We start from the raw sequence: 19,885 nt of genomic DNA, 5'->3' as shown, positions 1-19,885 counted from the left end.
TTATGAAAAAGCATTCTGGGGCGTGAAGCGGATACCGTTTCTGAAACGAGAGTCATTCGTAAAAATTTGCAGGGTTATTGGTTTTTCTATAAGCCGCAGAGAAAGAAATTGGAGGAAATTCAATTCCTCGTGTAAAGTTAACGTAACGTTAACCGGCGTGTTTTCGCGTTTTCGCGTTTAACCGGGGCTTCGCGCGGAGCTTTATGGGGTCGTTTTAAACTTGAAAGCTCGCTTCTACCGGCGCTTCAATTCCAATTTTCCGGTGATATAAAGCGACAAGCGGAGAGACTGCTTTGCCAGGCATCCCTCCGACGCGTTGGGAGGGACGGCGGAAGCAGCGGCGAGGGATGGAGGCGGGGAAGTGGCGAGGGTAGCGGATCGTTGAGTAAGAAGCGGGGAAGTGAGTCACCGGGGGAGGAGGGATGCATCCCCACCAAAATGCGGTAGAGCGCCGGGATCGGATAGGAGGCGAACGGGGGTGGTATTCAGCCCGGGATCAAATAAACCCGAGGTTAAGCATAGTTTATCGTCGGTGGTCGAGCGAGTTCTACAATCAATGAAAACATCCTTTCTTCCCCCAGCGATGCCACGTTCCTCCAGGCATTGAGAATTATTATCATCGCCCGAGTGGGTACACCGAGTGCCGTTAACGTCGATCATTCGAACGCATCGAGTTCGTCTACGTTCGTTCATCCCCTCGCACGCGGGTGCACGGTTGCACACCGCGTACGATCCGGATACCCGGCGATCGTTTCACGCGGGGGTTGTTGTTTTTTTTTTTTTTTTTTTTTTCTTTTTCATCGTCAAAGCTGTCTTTCGACGGGGATGCGGGGGTCCCGAGGTGAGAATTACGTCCGCATGCGGAACTCCGCCGGACCGTGCGTGCGACGGACTCACGGGACGGAGGTTTCGAGGGAATTTTAAGGGTGACTCGACGAGATTGAACCCTGCGGAGGGGAAGCATTGATTCCAAGAGTGACCTAACCACGGCGCCGCGTCTCCCCCCGTCAGCGTGAAGGCGAATTAATCTCGTCTCCCCGTACCTAGGTTCGCCCACCTTCCCGTTCGGTCATATTGTATTTTATAAACTGGCTAGGGATTACGCTGTGTTACCGGGGGCGCAAGGCGTGGGCGATGGGTGGGAGTCAGTCGGCGCCGCTACCTTTGAAAGAGAGGCCAATCAGCCAAAGCTGTGTCTTCTTGTCGGTGGTAGCGCGATCAATAAGTCCCGGGAGGGAGAAAAAGTCCAACAGTGGCTGAGGTGGAGTCCGCGGGCGTTAGCGGTTCGTCGTCTACTGCGTCGCCCGCCCCGACAAGGACCCCGCGTCGTCGGCATCGCCGTCGTTTCGACGTCGTTGGTAATAGTGAAGGTAAAGTGGTAGTAGTGTGCCGTCGTTGCTGTTTCCGTTGGGATCGACCCGCGGGTCGGCACTGGCGAGGGGTGGGGTTTTGACGCAGGTGAAGGAGATGCTAGTAGACACGCGTTGATAAGGGTTAATTTCATACGAGAATATAAGCAGTGCCGAACCTTACAAAGTCGGCGGAGGGAAGAGGGAGGAGGCCCTGCACTCCGTCTGCAGTAACGCACCGCGCACAGCTTGGGGTGGATCTTGCGCCCCTTTACGCTCATGCGCATTCCTTTGTCGGCCCCTCAGTACGAGGCACGACTTCCTCAAAGTAGCAACGATTCGCACAGGACACACCATGACGAAGACTGTCCTTACCCACCTACTGGTCGGAGATTTTTCTATGGTCACTTTACGTATTCGGTTTTCTTCCGACCCACACGTCCCGTAGTTATATCGTCCGAAGTTAAGGAGGTACGTTGGTGGGTCACGCACACCGTCGTGACCGATCCGAACCACTTTTATTCCCTTTTATAGCAAAAACTGCGCGACCACGATTGTGAAATAATTGTGCAAATTTCCATCGACTCTCGAAGAAGAAGAAACGAATCATTGTACGAACAACGTTCGATCACCGATATCTCCCCTTCGGATATCGTATCGGAGGGAAAATATATCGTTGATAGCGGGTCTCTGGAGAGGATCCGAGATGACGAAAGGTGCATTCCTGTGATAATTGTAGGTCAGGCGATACGAGAAGAGGAAAGCCTTTCAATTCAGCCACTCGTTCACCTTCGATGGTAGAAAAAAAAAAAGAAAAAAGAAAAGAAAAGAAAAAAACGAAATCCAATTGATAATCGTGAAGAGTTAACGATCGCGTAAACTCAATTTCACGCCTACTTAAATTCATCGGTTCGACGAGTCCCGAGCACTTTTCAACCTCCGTTTTAGCCGTGAACCGGGTTTGCCTTTGTTCTCTGATTACGGGGTATAAATTATTCCGAACCGGATCACGATCCACAATTGACCTCGCTGATCCGACTACGGCCCACGAAGCGTTCCCAAATTTCCACCTTTTTAGTAGTTTATTCCATATAGTCGCTCGATTCCATGGCTGGCGGGAAATGCTCAAACCCACAACAGCGTAGGGATGAAAGGTTATCTCCACCTGCTCAGGAGATTTACGAAAACCCTTGGCTTCCCTTATTTCCTCTGTAATCGTCACTTCAAAGGCACCGCACGGCGTTTGACGTCGTTGCACGGAGATAAGGGCTCCTCGGACGATTGTGCACGGTCTACGTTCAAAGATTCATAGGATGAAGCGTGAAATGCGAACAAAGTCAACGAGTCTCATCGAGGCGTTTCATCGAATCGCGTTACATGAATCGCGTGCACAGCGACTCGTGTATCGCTAATGAAGGACGCGAGTTACTGGCCAAAAGGGAGGTGCATGAGTGAAACGGAGGGATTCGTTACAAGCCTCCAGATATCATTTCCTCCTCCCTCACCTCTGTCCACCACTTATTTCCCTCGATACACGTCGGTATAATTATCCTATGCAATTTCATGGATGAAAGCTCACCATTTGGCTCTACTTCTCTCTAATTTTCTTTGCCTTCGCTTGCACTTCCTCTTCATCATCTTGTCGGTATATAATCTCTCCGCCCACGACATCGTTCGATGTAAAGAAACACCTGCTCCGAATCTTGGCTTCTTTTCCCGCCGGGGGGAAGAAGGACCATGGATTCGCGGTATGTGGTGGGTCGACCAACCCCCTCGAATCACGCCAATACTACCGGGCGCCAACGGTTGTTATCGCAATGATACGATCTTTAAATGTCGACATCCGCAACCCCGCTGCACGAGAGTTAAAAAATTCTCGCGTCTAACGCGAGCAGCGGGATGTACCGAAAAGGGGTTGCTTGCCTCGCCTTTTCGCTGTATGCCGAAATATTCGTTCGACTCGCAGTCCTTGTGGTTGACCGCGTACGAAGATGCTTCCGCTCCATTTGAGTTAGAAGCAGAATTCTCCCTGTACCGAAATGGGGCAAGCGACGAACTCTGTGCAGACGTTACTTCGCTTGGAAAACGAAAGGCTTGCACACGCACATGACTCGCCCTCTAAGAAGGAGGACAAGAGAGTCGGAGCAAGGGGTGGTACATCGGGTGGACGGCCGAGTAAAATCGTTAAACTGACCACAGAAGCCCCACGGAGTTAAGAGTCGAGCCACTGGGGTTAAAATGGTCGAAGAAGTTATCGTCACGCGAAACGTAACTCCGTCTTATGCTACGCGGGCGCCGTATCTCATATCGCGATCCCGAAATCGTCCCAGTTGAAAGGGGGTGACGTACAACGCCCTTCGAGTGTAGTAGAGGTCTGCAAGTTGAACCGCTGCAGAGGGCGAAACGAACTTTCGGGGAGGGGTTGCAAATATTATTCCATTTTCCCACCGCGCTCAAGACTCGTATAACTTTATAATTACGAGTTGTCGAGTTGGAATATGAGTTGAATTTATGTTGCCTTTTCTCCGCATTTACGAATGTACTATATAATTTATATAAATATCAAGAGACTGTAAAGTCGCCCGCCAAGTACATCCAAAAGAACAGGGCTCCGACAAAAATATTCTTCACCGCAACAGGGACTCGGAAACTGATCGATACTTCTTATGTTCCAAACGGCGAATCCTTCGCCAGATTTATTTTCAGAGGTAGACGCAAGGGTTGTATTTTTTTTAAAAATATGTTGAGGTGTGGATATACCTCTATGAATTTCTCAATTATCTCACACCGAAAGTTGTATTTCATTCTACAAATAACGCCTGCTGTGCGGTGCGGGCACAATGTTATAACGGCGTATCTGAATACCCGATTGATATTCTGGAGCTAGTTTTTTATCCTGATAGTGATTGCGTTAATACTCATGTCTTTTCTGTATAAAAGCATCCCAGGCTCGTAATATGTTATATCGCAATGTTTTGTCATTATCATTTCCAGACGGTCTCAGCAGAAGAAAAAAGAGGAAGTTGGCAAGCGCTGGTGGTTTATACTCCGGCGTTTCGGTTTCTCAGCTTCTGGCGCAACGGGAACGTGCCCTGGCTGCTTCTTCGACAACCGGAGGAGTTCAGGGCTCTCCACTTTCCAACAGTCCCCAGGTGAGATTTAAGCGGATGATTCGATTATCTCTCGAGAGTCATTCGTTGACCATAATGACACTTCGTTCTAATCATTAGGCATGGCCCTCGATCGCCGTACCTGCGAATTTGCAAGTTCAGCAGAACAACCAGTCAATCAATCATCAGCCGTTGAATTCACCGTCACAAAGTCACGACGCTAACGTTGCCGCGACTGTTCGTACGCCTCAGCAGAGACTGAGTCAACACAGCGTGACCGGAATGGCATTGGGAACTTCCTTGATCATGAACCAGCAAGGAAATAGCTTGAAAAATATGACTCAACAGCAGCAGCAGCTTCTTCAACAACAGCATCAGCAGCAGCTGATGCTGCAGCAACAACAACAACTTATGCAACAACACATATCTCAACAACAGCAACAACAACAACATCAACAACAAATACTACATCATCATCAACAAATGCAGCACATGCAAATACTGCATCAACAACAGCAGCAGCATCATCACCACCACCAACAACAACAACAGCAACAACAACAGCAACAGCAACAACAACAGCAACAGCAACAGCAACAGCAGCAACAACAACATCAACAACAGCAACAGCAGCAACAACAGCAACAGCAACAACAACAACAGCAGCAGCAACAACAACAGGGTGTTATAAATAATCAAATGACGCAACAGGTTCCTACATACATTAATCAACTCAATCAACAATCGTTGCATGCGATGCAGCAGCAACAACAAATTCAACAGCAGCAGCAAATTCAACAGCAGCTTCATTTGCAGCAGCTACAAAAACATAACATGAGTATGCCGCAACAACAGCAACAGCAGCAACAACATATTAGCCAAGACTCCGAACAGGCACAAGCCGCGAGTAATTACGGGGGCCAACATCAGCCGGATACTTTTTTACATCACGTAACACCCACCCAGAGTACAGGACCAGCTGCACTTCATCCGCAGCTGCAACAACTCCATCAGCATCAAATGCAACAGTTGCAGCAACACCAACACCAGCAACAATCACATTTGATGCAGCCGCAAACACCCGATCACTTGCAGATGCAAATTCATCATCAGCAGCAACAGCAGATTTCGCAGGCTTGTGTGCAATCTCAATACCCCGCACAAACGCCGCCGTCGAACAATCAGCTTAATGGACAAATCATTAATGTCATGCAACAATCAAACGTTGGGCCCATGGTGCAGAATGGGATTCATAACAGCGATTCGCACGTCCGACAGAACAGACTGCCGACGATCAACGATGAAGAGTTGGACTTGAACGCCAAACAAATCCAGCATCAACATCATCAACTTCACAGTCACGTTTTGCAGCGACATCACGTCCTACAAAATTGCAATTTGATATCGAACGCCACCCCTCCAGAGAATATGCAACGAATCTATCCCCCTTCGCACCAAATCTCGTACCCTTTGAGGCATTTCGATCCTACGAAGAGCATCGGTATGGACCCTAAGCTGGGACCCGGACATCAACAATTCGCAACCGTTAATCACCCTGGTCGGAGTCCCAATAGCAATCACGGTGCAGAAGCAGCTCAAGGGGGATTGGGACCGAATGGACAGACACCTGGCGTTCAATTCAATCCCAGAGCTCCACCATGGCAACAAACTAGGACGATCGCGGCCGCTCACCAATCACCACCTGTTGCTGTGCAAAATAGTCTCGTCTGCAACACCTTCGATCGAGTCCCACCTCTGCATCATCATATTCCACCTACGCCAGCGTGGACCGACGAACATGCTCGGAAAAAGGCCAAAGCAACCAAAACTTTCAGTAAGAAGAGACAACATCATTCTGCTGAGATGAAGAACAACATCGTCGATCAATCGAATCTAAGTCCGGGTGACGATTACGCTGACAAAGAGCAGTCGAATAACCAGATAGGTTCAACTATTGCCAACAGCGGTCCATCATTTCTGGATGATCCTAGTGGGTACCTCGCACAGCAGACTGCGCTTTTGAACAGCACAATATCGAGACAAACTGGTGTCAGTAGCTCGCACGTTACGATAATGAACAACTCAAAAGTATCGCAAGCCACACACAGCAGCGTACACATGCCTAGTAACGCTTATCTTCCGCAACCAAAGCCTTCTTCCGTACCAAGTTCCACCAACTCTTCCTCTGCCTCGGGTTCCGTTAAAAATCACGCGACTTCACCAGTGATCGTTCACAGCAGCATGACGCCAACGCCGATGAATAATGTCAATGTCCCCGAGCACAGCCCTTGTCAAGGATGCGTGTCCAGTGCGGACACTCAGTCGTACATTCAAGATCAGTACAAACAACAATTCCATCGACAGTATATCGCGCAGAGTGATCAGCGGGAGGATCCCGTGACTTCTTCAACTTACGGCGATAGACTGCCGGCCAGTCACCAAATCGATTCGCGACCTATTCAGGGCGGAACCGTTAGCACGAGCCACGGGTCGCCCTTTGGGATCCATAGCCCCGCAAATTGCGAAACGCCGGCGTCGTCTACATCCGGCATTTCGCAACCCACAACACCGCAGAGTCTCGTATCCTCACAGCCCTCCACTCCGCACAGTTATTCGCAACCCGCTACGCCTCATTCTCACCAAACTCCGGGACACATTTCCTCCCAACCGTCGACTCCTCAGGGCCAGCAGCCCACTCAATCCTCGTCATCTTCCTCATCGTCTGGTTCGCAGGAGCAACGTGCACCGACGCCACCGTGCTCAACCATGGCGCCGTCGAGCACCGTTCCTCCTAGCACGTCTCCGCAAATCGAAGTCATGCAACAAGTGCCAGAGACTCGAAATACGTTGCATACGATAAAACGGCAAGCAAGCGGCATCCGGCAAACTCCGATAGATGGGTACCAGCCCCATCCTCACACTATCCACGTCGTATCTCGAGGCTCCTCGACTCCCTACAGTAGCACATCTACCACGATAACAACGATGGCCAGTGGCCATACAGCCAGTAGCAACACCATTACGTCCGTGCTTGCTGGACGAACAAATACAGCTACGGTTTCGATAAATGCCCCGTCTGTGATGCCTAATTCTACAATTCCGAACATGATGGTTTCTAGCAAGACTCAACACCAAAATCAGTCCAACATCGGACCCTCGAACGCCACGGTGTCATCGGTGACTCACCATCACTCTAGCCCAGGGTCGATCGCGTATACTCAGTCGCCGGTCCTCAGCGTCTCCAAATCTCCATTGGAAATGGTTCAGAGTGTGGTCAGCAGTATTCAGGTACCTCAACAAGCTGCACCCTGTTCGCAAGCCCAGCCACAGACGCAAACGAATCAACAAAGTCACTCTCAGTCGAACGTTCAAGTTCACAACGTTATTCACACCTCGGCCGGAGTGCTGAAGCATTCGCCTGGGAACACTCTACCACCTGCTCATATCTTAGTTTCGAGTGGTGGCCAGCTAATCATGGCGAGTACCGGATCCGGAATAAGCGGAGTTATGGCACCCCCGCCACCGAAACTCATATCAAATGCTAGCTCTATGCCTCCCATGTCGGTGTCGCCTATGGTCACGAGTGTTACGGGGGCTGTAAGCCAAGTGATTCCGGCTGTGGGAGTCGCACAGCAAGTAATCGGACAACCAACCGTCCTGGTAAATACTATCCAAACTCCGCTACTGATTCAACCCAGCGTAATGACCATGGACGGCATGGGGCAGAACGTACAAATTCCCCATCTCACCGTTGCGACTGGTAACGTTTTGCAGAATGCCCAGTCGATACTGGAGGCTAATCAGGATGTTTCTAGAAATGTTAACGCAAATTCGGGCTTGGTGAACAGACAGCCTGCTCTCCTCTCGCCCGAGGCTGGAATGAATAAGAAAAAGGCTTACAAAAAGAGAAAAGGAAATTCTCAGACGGTGGCTTCGATGTTACACATTGCGTCTTCTCAACAAAACACGGGAATGCTGATGCAATCACAGTCGAATTTCGCCCAGCAAAATTTCCAGACTCAAAGCATCGGAGGTCCGATGCTGCAGGCCCTCACTATTGTTCCAGGTAAAGGTGGTGCGCCGGCTCAACTCGTGATGAACGGCCAAGCAGGAACGGCATCGGCGCAATTTAATACACAGCAAATAATAACGAATTCCCAACCAACGCAGCAGATAAATTTGTTACAACCAGTTAATCTGCTAAACGGAGCGACGGGAATGATGCAAAATTTTCCTACGATCCAACAATTCATCGTACCTGGAATCGGAAGTATGGTCATGTCTGCCGATGGGACCGCTACGCTTTTGCAAGATAATAATCTAGGGATGCAGTTGCAGTTGCAAAATGTCAACGGACAAAATGTTCTGACACCTGTACAAAGCCATAGCGGAATTTTCAGTCCTGGCCAAAGCATTCTCGCAGCTGGACCCGCGGGAATGGTGATTCGCGCACCCCAAGCGACCGGAGGAAAGATTATCCAACAACATAGCCCAGGAGCTCAGTTTTTGTCGCCGAATAGCGGACAATTTCTCGTGAATAGCACCACCTCGTTTGGTAATCAGTTGAGTCCGATCGTAGCGAATGTTAGTCCGAATCAGCAAGTCACGTTCAACACATCTCAGGTGCGTCCAACGAATGTTCAAGGTCAGCAAGAATTCATTCAGATGAATGGACAGACTTTGATGGTCCCTTGTGCACCTCAAAATAATATCGCCGTCTCCAGTGCACCCAACCAGCAAAATACAACGTTTGTCCAACAGAATACCACGATTGTACAGCAACAGACAACGATGGTGTCCAATAATCAAATTCCAAATTTTCAATCCGCAAATACGAGCAATGGAAACAGTATAGATGCACCGCTCAGTTTGGACCATAATCAATCGTACATTCTGAGTAGTGGGATGGTTCAGGGAAAGTCACCCTCGTCGCCAAAGAGTACAGTCAACTCACCAAGATCTGAACCCGGTCTCGAACACCTTCATCATCAGCAACAACAGCAGCAACAACAACAACAGCAACAGCAACAGCAACAGCAACAGCAACAGCAACAGCAACAGCAACAACAACAACAATTACTATTGCAACAACAACAGCAGCAACAACAACAACAACAACTATTGTTACAACAACAGCAACAAAACCAACAACAGCAGCAATATGTTTTAACGAGTAGCAGTACGACTGTTGAAAAAACGGCTCAGCAAAGCGGCCAGCAGAGTCCTTCTACGGTGAGACATTCCGTATCCACTCAAACCGCAGGTAACCAAGCAAACATTGCACAACCTGCGTTAATGAGACAGGGATCACCACCGGATACAACGACACACAGTCCTGGAAATAGTCAAAGATCCAATAGTCCAGCGGTGGATACAACGACGCATGGTGCCGCATCCCCGGCACCATCAATGGCGACCAGGCATCATCCATCTTCAACGGTAAGACGATGAGATTGCCCCGTAATCGTAAGATTAATCCTGGCGAGAGTTGAAATTTCATTTTTTTTTTCCTTACACATCCACAGCCCATGGTTCATTGCGTGTCGAGTAGCGAACCTGATTCGGGAGACGCGCAAATTATTGCCGAGGATTGGCGGGTCCATGGAATTGCGACGAAAGAGGTGATGATCGGACATCCTGGACACCAGGGTAAAACGTACGTGGAGTCAACGGTGACAACGGGGATCCAGGTTGGTACCCACATAGAACAGGGCACCCATCATCTCACTAAAACAGACACGCACCAGCCAGCCGATACGACACACCCAGAAAACACTCGTGCTGATTCACGCGAGCGTATGGACATATCGTCACCAAATCATTCCATTTATTCAGACATTATGGACCATTCACCATCGGCGGAACAACTAGACACTAGTAGAGATGTTACGGATAATTCATTTTCAGAGACTAACAATTCATCTCATATCGTAGGACAAAATCAGTATCCAATTCTTTACCAAAATCATCATTTTATCCCCGGTACGAACATGTATAGGCAACAGACATTGGTACCAGACCATGCGCACTACACGATACCTTCGAATTCGAATTTATATCCCTACAGGATTACGTCGCCGCGTATTTACGGAGAAGACAATGTCGGCGATGCCGGTAATTCCGATGTTGGCAAAAGTCTCGATGGTCAATTAACGACAACGCATTCCTATTCTGGTGAAAAATTCATTGACACTCACGCAAGTGGTGTACCGTATTTTCAACATAACTTGGTCAATCAGAAAGTTGCGAGTGTCTCGGGTTCAGCCACGCCGGGGCTTTATCCTCATTTGTACAATTACAGGTCTGATATTAATGATGTTGCTCTCGCTGCTAATTATTATCCAAATAAACATGCGTATGTCGATCCTTACGTTTACGATCAATTTGCATATGAAAATCAAGGTATAGAATGCGACGAAAGCGACTCCTCGGAGGAAGATTAAACCGGTAGCATTCTCTATGGATTGGTCATCGATCTGTAAACCTACATTCGAATCATCGTCATATCTCTGTTGTTGGTTGAGTTTTATATAACAAGGGAACGGTTGAATTATTATAAAATTAAGTTTGTAATTAGTTTGTATTTAAAATTATTTTTAAACTTTTTACATGAGCATTAATATTACTCGTAGAATTATTATTTAACGTAAAACTACAATATGTAATTGTACTATTATTCAGTGATAACGGAATTTTAGAAACCACCGATTTATATGATTAAATAAATTCTTAATCAAGAATACATTCTGAAACTATAATTCCTAATAAGATAAACCTGCAATGGCATGAGTATTTGGAATTTAAGTTAATTTTACTCTACATAGTCTTTTTTTTTGTTGGTCAAATGATTGCATGTGACAGGAATGAGTTGTACGGGTCAATAATAGTTATTATCATTAATTTGGATTATACGAGACAACTCTCTCGGGAAGGCATGCAACGTGTAACGCGGTTTTATTGAAATTCGTAGAAATCATCTATAATTTACGGGACAATCGGTCGTCATTCTCTCTTTCACTCTCTCTCTCTCTATCGCGCACACACTCTTTCTTACTCTCCCTCTTCCCTTTCCATTTGTCTGCATGCAAATTAGATTGAAAAATTAATGATTTTGCGGTTGTTCAAGTTTGGTGTATTGAATTCGTAAAAAGAAACACAGCGAACGGTTTTGTTGAAAATCGTTATCATGGAATGGGATGTAGTGAAAGGTCCATGAAAAATGAATTAATACATAAACACAATGTTTGACGAAGGAAAAAGAATCCAATTCAATTAATAGTAGCATGTCGTAGGTTCGTGCCTGAGTTGATTGAGTTGTGTTTGACAGATCTATGCGACAGAGACGTTGAGGCAGGCTGAAGGGGTGGTGAGCTCGGCAAAGTGCGAGGGCGCGGATCATGCCCTCGGCCGTGGCATCAAGCGAAAATTGGACTCCGTCCACTCCATGCATTCCACCCTGCATGAAGACCAGGATGGTCAGTATTGTCATGTTTTTCTAGATACCAACAGCTTATAGATAATAAATGTATTTTATAGCATTAGTGATTATTTTGTGCATGGTCAAGTATATCTTCAAGCTGATCAGTCGGATTGTAGAATCTCATTTTAAAATATCATGACAGGGTAGTTGTTGTATCTATCTTTGGGGTCGATTTGTATCGAATGTGTAAGTAGGGGTATTACTCCACAAATTTAATAAATGCATACCAGTTTTTCTACACCCTCACGCAAATGTTCATTTTAAGGGTTGAGGCCTTAGTATAAGCATGGTGCTAGCTTCTCCGGCATGTTTCACGTTCATTCATTTCCACCTCGATTGCTTTAGCAGTGGCCTCTTCCTATCGTCATGCTCGTTCGCAATGTCCTAACTTTTAAGCATTTCTGTACTTACGTAGCGTTAATTTATTTAATAAATCTCACCATGTCATATTTACTCACTCCTTTATTCATAAATTCACGCAGGTAAGTAATACAGTGTTCAAGTTTCGTTAGTTATTATCGTTCATTGCTTGCTCAAAAGTGTACATATGATAACCGGAATAACAAGTGCAATTGGGAATAATGAATTCAGATACAATTCCATTGTGTGTACTAATTGGCTGTTAGGTTTGTTAATACCGCATAACAATAATTCACTCCATAAAATTATGGCTAGCAGGTGATAGCTTTAGTCATTCGTTCATCCCTGATATTGTGTGGCACCCATTCGTACCGCATTTTGTGTAAATTCATAGTCTACATATTGCCATACGCTCACCTTGCCTCGCATGTACTAATTACCCCAGCCAATCTCACAGATGTGATTTATACGATACCTACCTCATGAGCATTGCGATGGCAGGTGGATGCAACACTTCGTTTTTTGGAATAGAAAATCAATGCCATGCGTTTTCTCATAAGCCTGAATACCTACACTGGGCAGAATGCCGATGATTAATATACCGCGGCATTCTGCGCACCGCAAAAACATCATTTCTGAACATGAACATCAGTAACAGCATCGATCATACAACGAGCACCTATAACATTCAAATTCCCTGCACTCTTTATGTTTTATTCATGAATTTTTTATAAAAATTGGAGTAATACAGAATTTCGAATGCTGCTTCAGGTTGACAAATAATTGGTCAATTCCAAGTCATCACCTTCATAAAATCATTATCAACCAAAAAACATATCCAATGTTACTAATAAATGCTATCTGCACCATTAAAACTCTACATATTTCAAAATTACTATCAGGTACGGGTGATGGGGGGCACTTGTCTGTTATAAAATAAAGAAAATATGAAAATGGAGGTGGCAACTAGTCGAGAGCACGGAATAGAAATACTTAGCTCCTGGAAGAGGGTCAATAAAATGCAAAATTAATCTTTTAATTGATTATTTATATCCCGAGTTACAAATGAAGCACACGCGACTTCGGTGCCAGACAATTTTGACATACTACTTCTTTGGGCTCTTAGTAACCGAGGATCAGAGGGAAGCTGGAAATTCACGGAAACTTGAGGTCGGTGAGCTAGTGTGGGGTGCAGCTCGGGGGAGTCCAGCTTGGCCTGGAAAAGTCGAGTCCCTGGGACCCCCGGGCAGCTTGCGTGTTTGGGTGCGTTGGTACGGGGGCAGCGGAGCGCTCACCCAGGTTGACGCTACTACCCTCAAATCTCTCTCCGATGGTCTTGAGGCACACCACCGTGCCAGAAAAAAGTTTAGGAAGTGAGTCGTAACCGCTAACTGATAGGGAAAGTCCTGACGATGTTCACCTCGTCGGTAAACTCTCAATAAATGCTATACAGCGATACCCGGTTGAATGTTTAATGATTTCCAGTCCGCATACCTTAGACATTATTGGATAGGTGTACAAAAAATATATGAATAGTATAGCATTTATTAGCAAACCTACAGCCAATTGCTCTTTACAAAAGATAGGCAAGTACGGAGCCTGCGATATATATTGAAATCTTGGAAAATTCTACGATGAGACGTAAATCATCGCACCATAAATTGCAGGCGATGCGATTCCTAGGAAGCTGGTTAATTTTATATTTTATGTTTTTCTAGAAGTCGTAAATTAAACATGCAACTGGAAAATGCTATTCAGGAAGCAATGGCGGAGTTGGACACAATGAGCGAATCTCAATCAAAGACAAAAAGTACATCGAGAAGGTGCAACAGACAAGGTACAACATCGAAAGCTCGAGCGCCCCTCAAATCCGATTGTAAAAAAATACAGAAACATAAAGTTACAAAGCCAGCGGTGGATACTTCGAAAGTGAAACAACACAACCGGTGATGAATGAAGACTATTGGTAATATTATTTTCCATAAACAGAGTGGATGGTACATAGTATATATCTATAAAAATGATAACAGTAATTTTAATAACAATAATGATTATACTTTATTCTTATCATCAAACATGTAATGGAAGCGAGGTTTAATTTTAATTGTATATATACATTGTGTATACTTGATATACATGCAACGTAACTATTTGAAGAACACATAAATATACTTGCCTAATAGAAGAGAGAATTCTGATTGCATAATAGAAAGAATGCTCATGTTATACTGTTACAAATATAAATAATTAATGAGTGTCAAAACACAGTGATATTAGTATCTCGGAATCATCTGGATTTCTGCAAATATTTGTCCCTGGAAGTTCTTTTCTCTTTTATCAATTACATATTCAGTTTGAATATTGATATATTGTAACTATTATAAATGTAGCTATCTTTTTTCCGCCTCAATTTTTGCATGGTTCATACGTTTGAATCAGCTTACATCACATCATACGTACACGCGCGCGTGCACACACACACACACATATTCTAATAACATTATTATGCTGTGAAGAGAAAACCTGGTAATTGTTTGTTATTACATGTATCTCTACCTACTTACAATCGAGCATAGTGTATTCACCCAATTGCATTTGAGCATCATCATCGTTGTCGTCATCATCGTCGCCATTATTTTTACTATCATCATTACCATTTCTATTCTTATTCTTATTATTATTTTTATTATTATTATTGTTGTTGTTGTTGTTGTTGTTGTTGTTGTTGATGTTGTTGTTGTTGTTGTAGTCGCTGTTGTTGTTATTATTATTGTTGTTGTTGTGATCATCATCATTCAACTATAGAATATTAATAACATTATATTCGTGAAGAGCGCAGTAAATTACTGTCGTCTAATGCAGTAGTTTTGAGTTGAAATGCATGAAATATCAATATTATACTGCTGAAATATTATAGTGATGCAAAACTTGTATTATAACTGATCAGTATATTCTAGATTTCTTTCTCGGTTTCTAACGCTCACAAGATTCTTACTGCGGTGAAACTCGAACTGTAGGATGCGATTGGATATTGGAAGAGAAAAAAACCAATGACATTAATGATCCCGATTATCATCAGAGATGTTTTTCTTTCTCTTCTGATCAGAAATTCGAAAAATCGTCAACTACAGGCATTTGAAATATTTGTTGCAGATCTATTTGGTTAGATATCAACACTGGCAGACAATAATTGAAACGCAAGTATCAAAGTAATTTCGTATGATTTGAGATGTGTCCGTCTGTACGAGCATAATCAGGACTGACAATGAGCATAATAATGTACCAACGATTATAATATTTATGATAATCTATATTGATTGTAATACAACGGTGATGTATCGTTAAAATGGTCGATGCGTCGTAATACGCTAGCTAACAACGAATTAACAGTGTCAGCATTTAGTGATTGATTATCAAAATTATTAGTTGCGATATATTTTCGAGCAGTATGGTAACAGTTTGTTGTAAATGTGTAGCCATTAGCATTGAAAATTATGTTAGCCTAATACAAATCAAAAGCCATAATTAATCTTAAGAATTGAAAGAACAAAGTAGTCTATTTTTATTGTTAGTTCATAAACAATAAAATCGAAAAATCTTTTGAGCGGAGCGGCTGAAGCACTATCTATTTTCTAATAGCCATAAAAGAATTTCGAATTCATATGCTTACATTTAGTCGAGTATGCGCGTATTGAGAGCAAACGAAAGTAACCATTCACATATACGATATACAATAGCGAATGACACGAGACAATTTTTTATTTGCTCATATTCTACAAATCTAATCAGTTATACCTGGTGGTGAATTTGCCACAGTTCAATTAATTTTCCGGTAGCGCGTGTCATTTTGAGCGGCATGTGAATATTTCTTAATAATGACTCAACATTTTGAGTGAAATCGAATCAATATCACATGGTAACGGATTCTAATCCTTGATATTCTTGCTCCATAAATATTGCTGCATGCTCCTTGTTTCTGATGTAAGCTTATCTTCGGAATTGTCATTGAGTCGGCAATCATGAGTGAATACAAGTGAGTGAAATGGTTTGTATGTAAGAGCAAAGGATCCTTCGCGTTCATTTATTCTCATTTTCGACAATACTTTCCGTAGACCGTTATTTTCAACACGCCGTTATGGAAGGGTTTCTCATAAATCAAAAGCGTTGTAACAAACAAGCAAAATGCGATAGAATTACAGATATATTCAATATATCTATGATACAACATAACACAGAAACGGACTATCAATGAGTATAAATATTTTTATTCTTTTAATTAGCTGCATTCTATAACACACAAACAATGCGTTGACATATCAAACGGGAATGACAGTTTGAACACTATTTAACCGAACAGAACACTCAAATGCAAACTACACGTTTCTCACGTGTACTCGTGATTAGTCTCTGGAATGCGACAAATGTTCTCAAGTAGTCGTATGCAATTATTTAGTGAATAATAATGAATTTAGTATAATTATAACGGATGTTGTCTTGTGAGGGAAAAAGTGGTCCAACATTTGTATTATTCGCAAAAAAGTAAAAAATATATATATATTCTAAACAATGTTCACAAAATATCCTGGGGCAGCCTTAACGAACACGTTCAGTCGTCCTAATGTTGCATTTCTGAGAGGCGACACATTAATTCATGAGTATTTTTAGCCGTGTTCAGCTGTTTGCGAGGTAATTATTAACAAATTCTTTTAAAACGTCATCAATTATAGATATACCGATAATTCTATTTGTCAACAAATTTTATGATTATGTTTTATCAAAACCCTTTGATATCACCTTTCTTGTACCGCACTAATAGACGAATCCTATGCATAGGTATCCACGAAATTCTAAATAGCACACGTAGGTATCATATAAAATCGTGAATCAAATTTATATGTATAGTATGCGTGTATCATTAATCAATAACATCAATTTTCAAAGTTTCAAAACGAAGTTCACGTCGCGGGTAATGAAATATAAATATTAAATATTATATTCTCTTCACATAGCAAAATTTCACTGGGAATAATAATCATGATAACGATAACACTCGTAGTATTCGTAGTGGTAGCAGTAGTGATAGTAACAGTACAGTAGCAGTAGCAGTGGTAGTATAGTAGTAATAACAATAATAGGAATAATAGTTATATTATTAATGTTAATAATAATAATAATAACAAATAGTAATAACAATAGTAATAATGAAATAACAACAATGATAATAATGCTATTGGTGAGAATGATAACAACAATGATGATAATGATAATGATTATGATGACTATAATAATGATAATGGTAACTATAGAATGACGATGATAATATAATCATGGGTATCTTCGAATAATAAAGCTTCGTGGTATAAAATTACAAGCACACAGCACACAGCTTACCTCAATGACAGCTAATCGAATCAAACATCTTTTTCACCTATGCATAATATATTATGTATCATAGGTTATTATATTACATGCTATCGTGATTTATATGAATGTTATTTATTGTATATAACATGACTATATATGTAGAAAAATTCTTATAAAGTTGGTACTGTATAATAACTTCACTAACAATGATAATGATAACAATAACTATAGTAATAATGACAGTAGTAATGGTAATGTAGTAACACTGGCATAATTATGTTGTAATTATATAGCGATAACAAAGGTATTCAAGTGGATGTATATCCGTAATGTTTGTACGTGAATGTGAATGCAGCAAGGGTCGTAAGGATTATACATGTATAAATATTGATATGACTCATATTTGAGAAATAGTTTATCTAAAATGAACATAATATTGTAAATAAAATTTAAACGGAGAATAGAAGATGAGAAAATCGATTTGTATTCCTTATTTTCCGGAGAGTAATTTGTAGAAATCAGAGTAAATATTAATGAACATTGAAAGGAGAAACTAGTTTGATTAGACAGGATTTAATTATCAGAGTAAAAGTGAAAATGTAACAATAACATTTAACGTTATTATCGGTAATCGGACTCCAGCTGTATTGAAAATAAGAAGAAAACAGAATCGATGAGAGCCACTAGCAAATTATACAAAGATTATATTCGGACGAGAGTGAATAACGATCGAAGTAATGTCGTAAGTTACGTAATCGAATTAATTCTAATAAGAGTGAACGGAAAAATAGGAAATATTAAACAAGACACTTTCGAGAGGTGCTGTCGTAAATCTATATATGTATATACACAATATATATTATTAAAGAGATGTCTGTATTGTATAGGTATAACCGGTGAGAATTTGAATGAAATGCTAATTTGAAAATGCAAACGGTACAGCTCCGGCGTACTCGAACTCTCCACGACCGCTTAATAGAATTATTATTGTAGCTCGAGCTCGCTCTGGTTTAGAGACGTATAGGTTCGATGACATTCGGAAGCGAAGAAAAAAAAAAACGAAAAAAAAGGAAGTGAAGTGAACGTATTAAATATTGAACAATATCAACTATCAGTGGTATAATATAATAATGGAATAAAAGATGATAATTTTATATTTACGTATGAAACGTCGAATCTATGGGTGTATAATAATACTACTGTTCTATGGAACTACCTGTACTAGGTGAAATAGTGGAGCTATCTAATTCAATATTTGGCATAATATTTATACACATAGATATATAAAAGGAATATGATAAAACGTAAGGTGGAACGAGATATGATACACTAAAAATAGAGATGGAGGCACGAGGACTCCGTTGAAGAAAAAAATATATGAAGCTATGTGATCTATTAGTAGCTTTTAGTCGTGAAGACTTACTTTATTTTGTAAATTTTGTTTATACAATGTTTGATCATTCACGCATAATACTATTGTATGTGAAAATAAATAAGTTAATAAAATATTAAAATATCAGGTTACACATGCGTTCTTCGCGTCATTCACAACCCGAATAACTTCATCAAGTTGGGACGAAAAGTTTTCGATCTCGTGCGCTCTTCTATACGCAGGACGTCGAACTTCTAGTTTCGATCCAAGAGCTGAAAAATCATTGAAAATCTCAGTATTTTCGTGAATGAAAAATTGACATCTTACTAAAAAGACGCGTTTCCTTAACCACCCATGAACGCATCTTGCGTTCAAGAGGTAGCGTCTTCGGCTCGTTTCGTTTTTTTTTTTTCTTCTCTATAGTGGAAACGATCGCCAGTAGCCCTATGAAAACCACTATCACCTCAGCAGCCCTGGTCCAGCGGCGAGGGATCTGTAGAGATATAGAGAATACGAGAAGAAACAGAACAGAAATCGATAGAGAAATACATAACATGGTATACTGTGATAAGCGTGAGTAATTATAGAGACATAAATTTCAATTGCATAGGAATAACATCTTATAAATATTAATGGACCATGAAACTTGCACGAGACAACACGCACACTGACGGAAAACATTGACCCAACATACATAAAACATGGTAACACAAAATATTAACAAGAAACAATCACGACAGACAATTATCATCGATATTATCAAATATATATGCACATACAGAATTCAAGAATTCAAAAATATTAACGACATTGATGAATTTCCTGTAAATACAAAAAACAATTGTCAATT

The 19,885-nt window shown here is 42.2% G+C and overlaps 1 protein-coding gene across 6 annotated transcripts in view; it reads left to right on the top strand.

Moving 5' to 3' along the window:
• Nucleotides 1-19,187, top strand: part of LOC105688605 (AF4/FMR2 family member lilli) — a 100,567-nt gene extending 81,380 nt beyond the window's left edge. For 2 of the 6 annotated variants that reach the window (XM_048657163.1, XM_048657164.1), the window contains exons 5-10: nucleotides 4,344-4,501; nucleotides 4,580-9,898; nucleotides 9,985-10,149; nucleotides 11,787-11,934; nucleotides 13,426-13,672; nucleotides 14,018-19,187. In XM_048657163.1, coding sequence (XP_048513120.1) covers nucleotides 4,344-4,501; nucleotides 4,580-9,898; nucleotides 9,985-10,149; nucleotides 11,787-11,934; nucleotides 13,426-13,672; nucleotides 14,018-14,249 — 6,269 coding nt within the window. In that variant the 3' untranslated portion in view covers nucleotides 14,250-19,187. Of the gene's footprint in view, nucleotides 1-4,343; nucleotides 4,502-4,579; nucleotides 9,899-9,984; nucleotides 10,150-10,526; nucleotides 11,727-11,786; nucleotides 11,935-13,425; nucleotides 13,673-14,017 lie in introns of those variants that run through there. The other 4 variants (XM_048657165.1, XM_048657167.1, XM_048657166.1 and 1 more) reach the window with 4 other exon arrangements.
• The last annotated feature ends 698 nt before the right edge of the window (nucleotides 19,188-19,885 follow it).

The sequence above is a fragment of the Athalia rosae genome, chromosome 6 (assembly GCF_917208135.1).
Source record: "Athalia rosae chromosome 6, iyAthRosa1.1, whole genome shotgun sequence".
Classification (NCBI taxonomy): domain Eukaryota; kingdom Metazoa; phylum Arthropoda; class Insecta; order Hymenoptera; family Athaliidae; genus Athalia; species Athalia rosae.
Note: the sequence above shows the minus strand (reverse complement) of the source record. Positions and strands in the feature narration are given on the sequence as shown.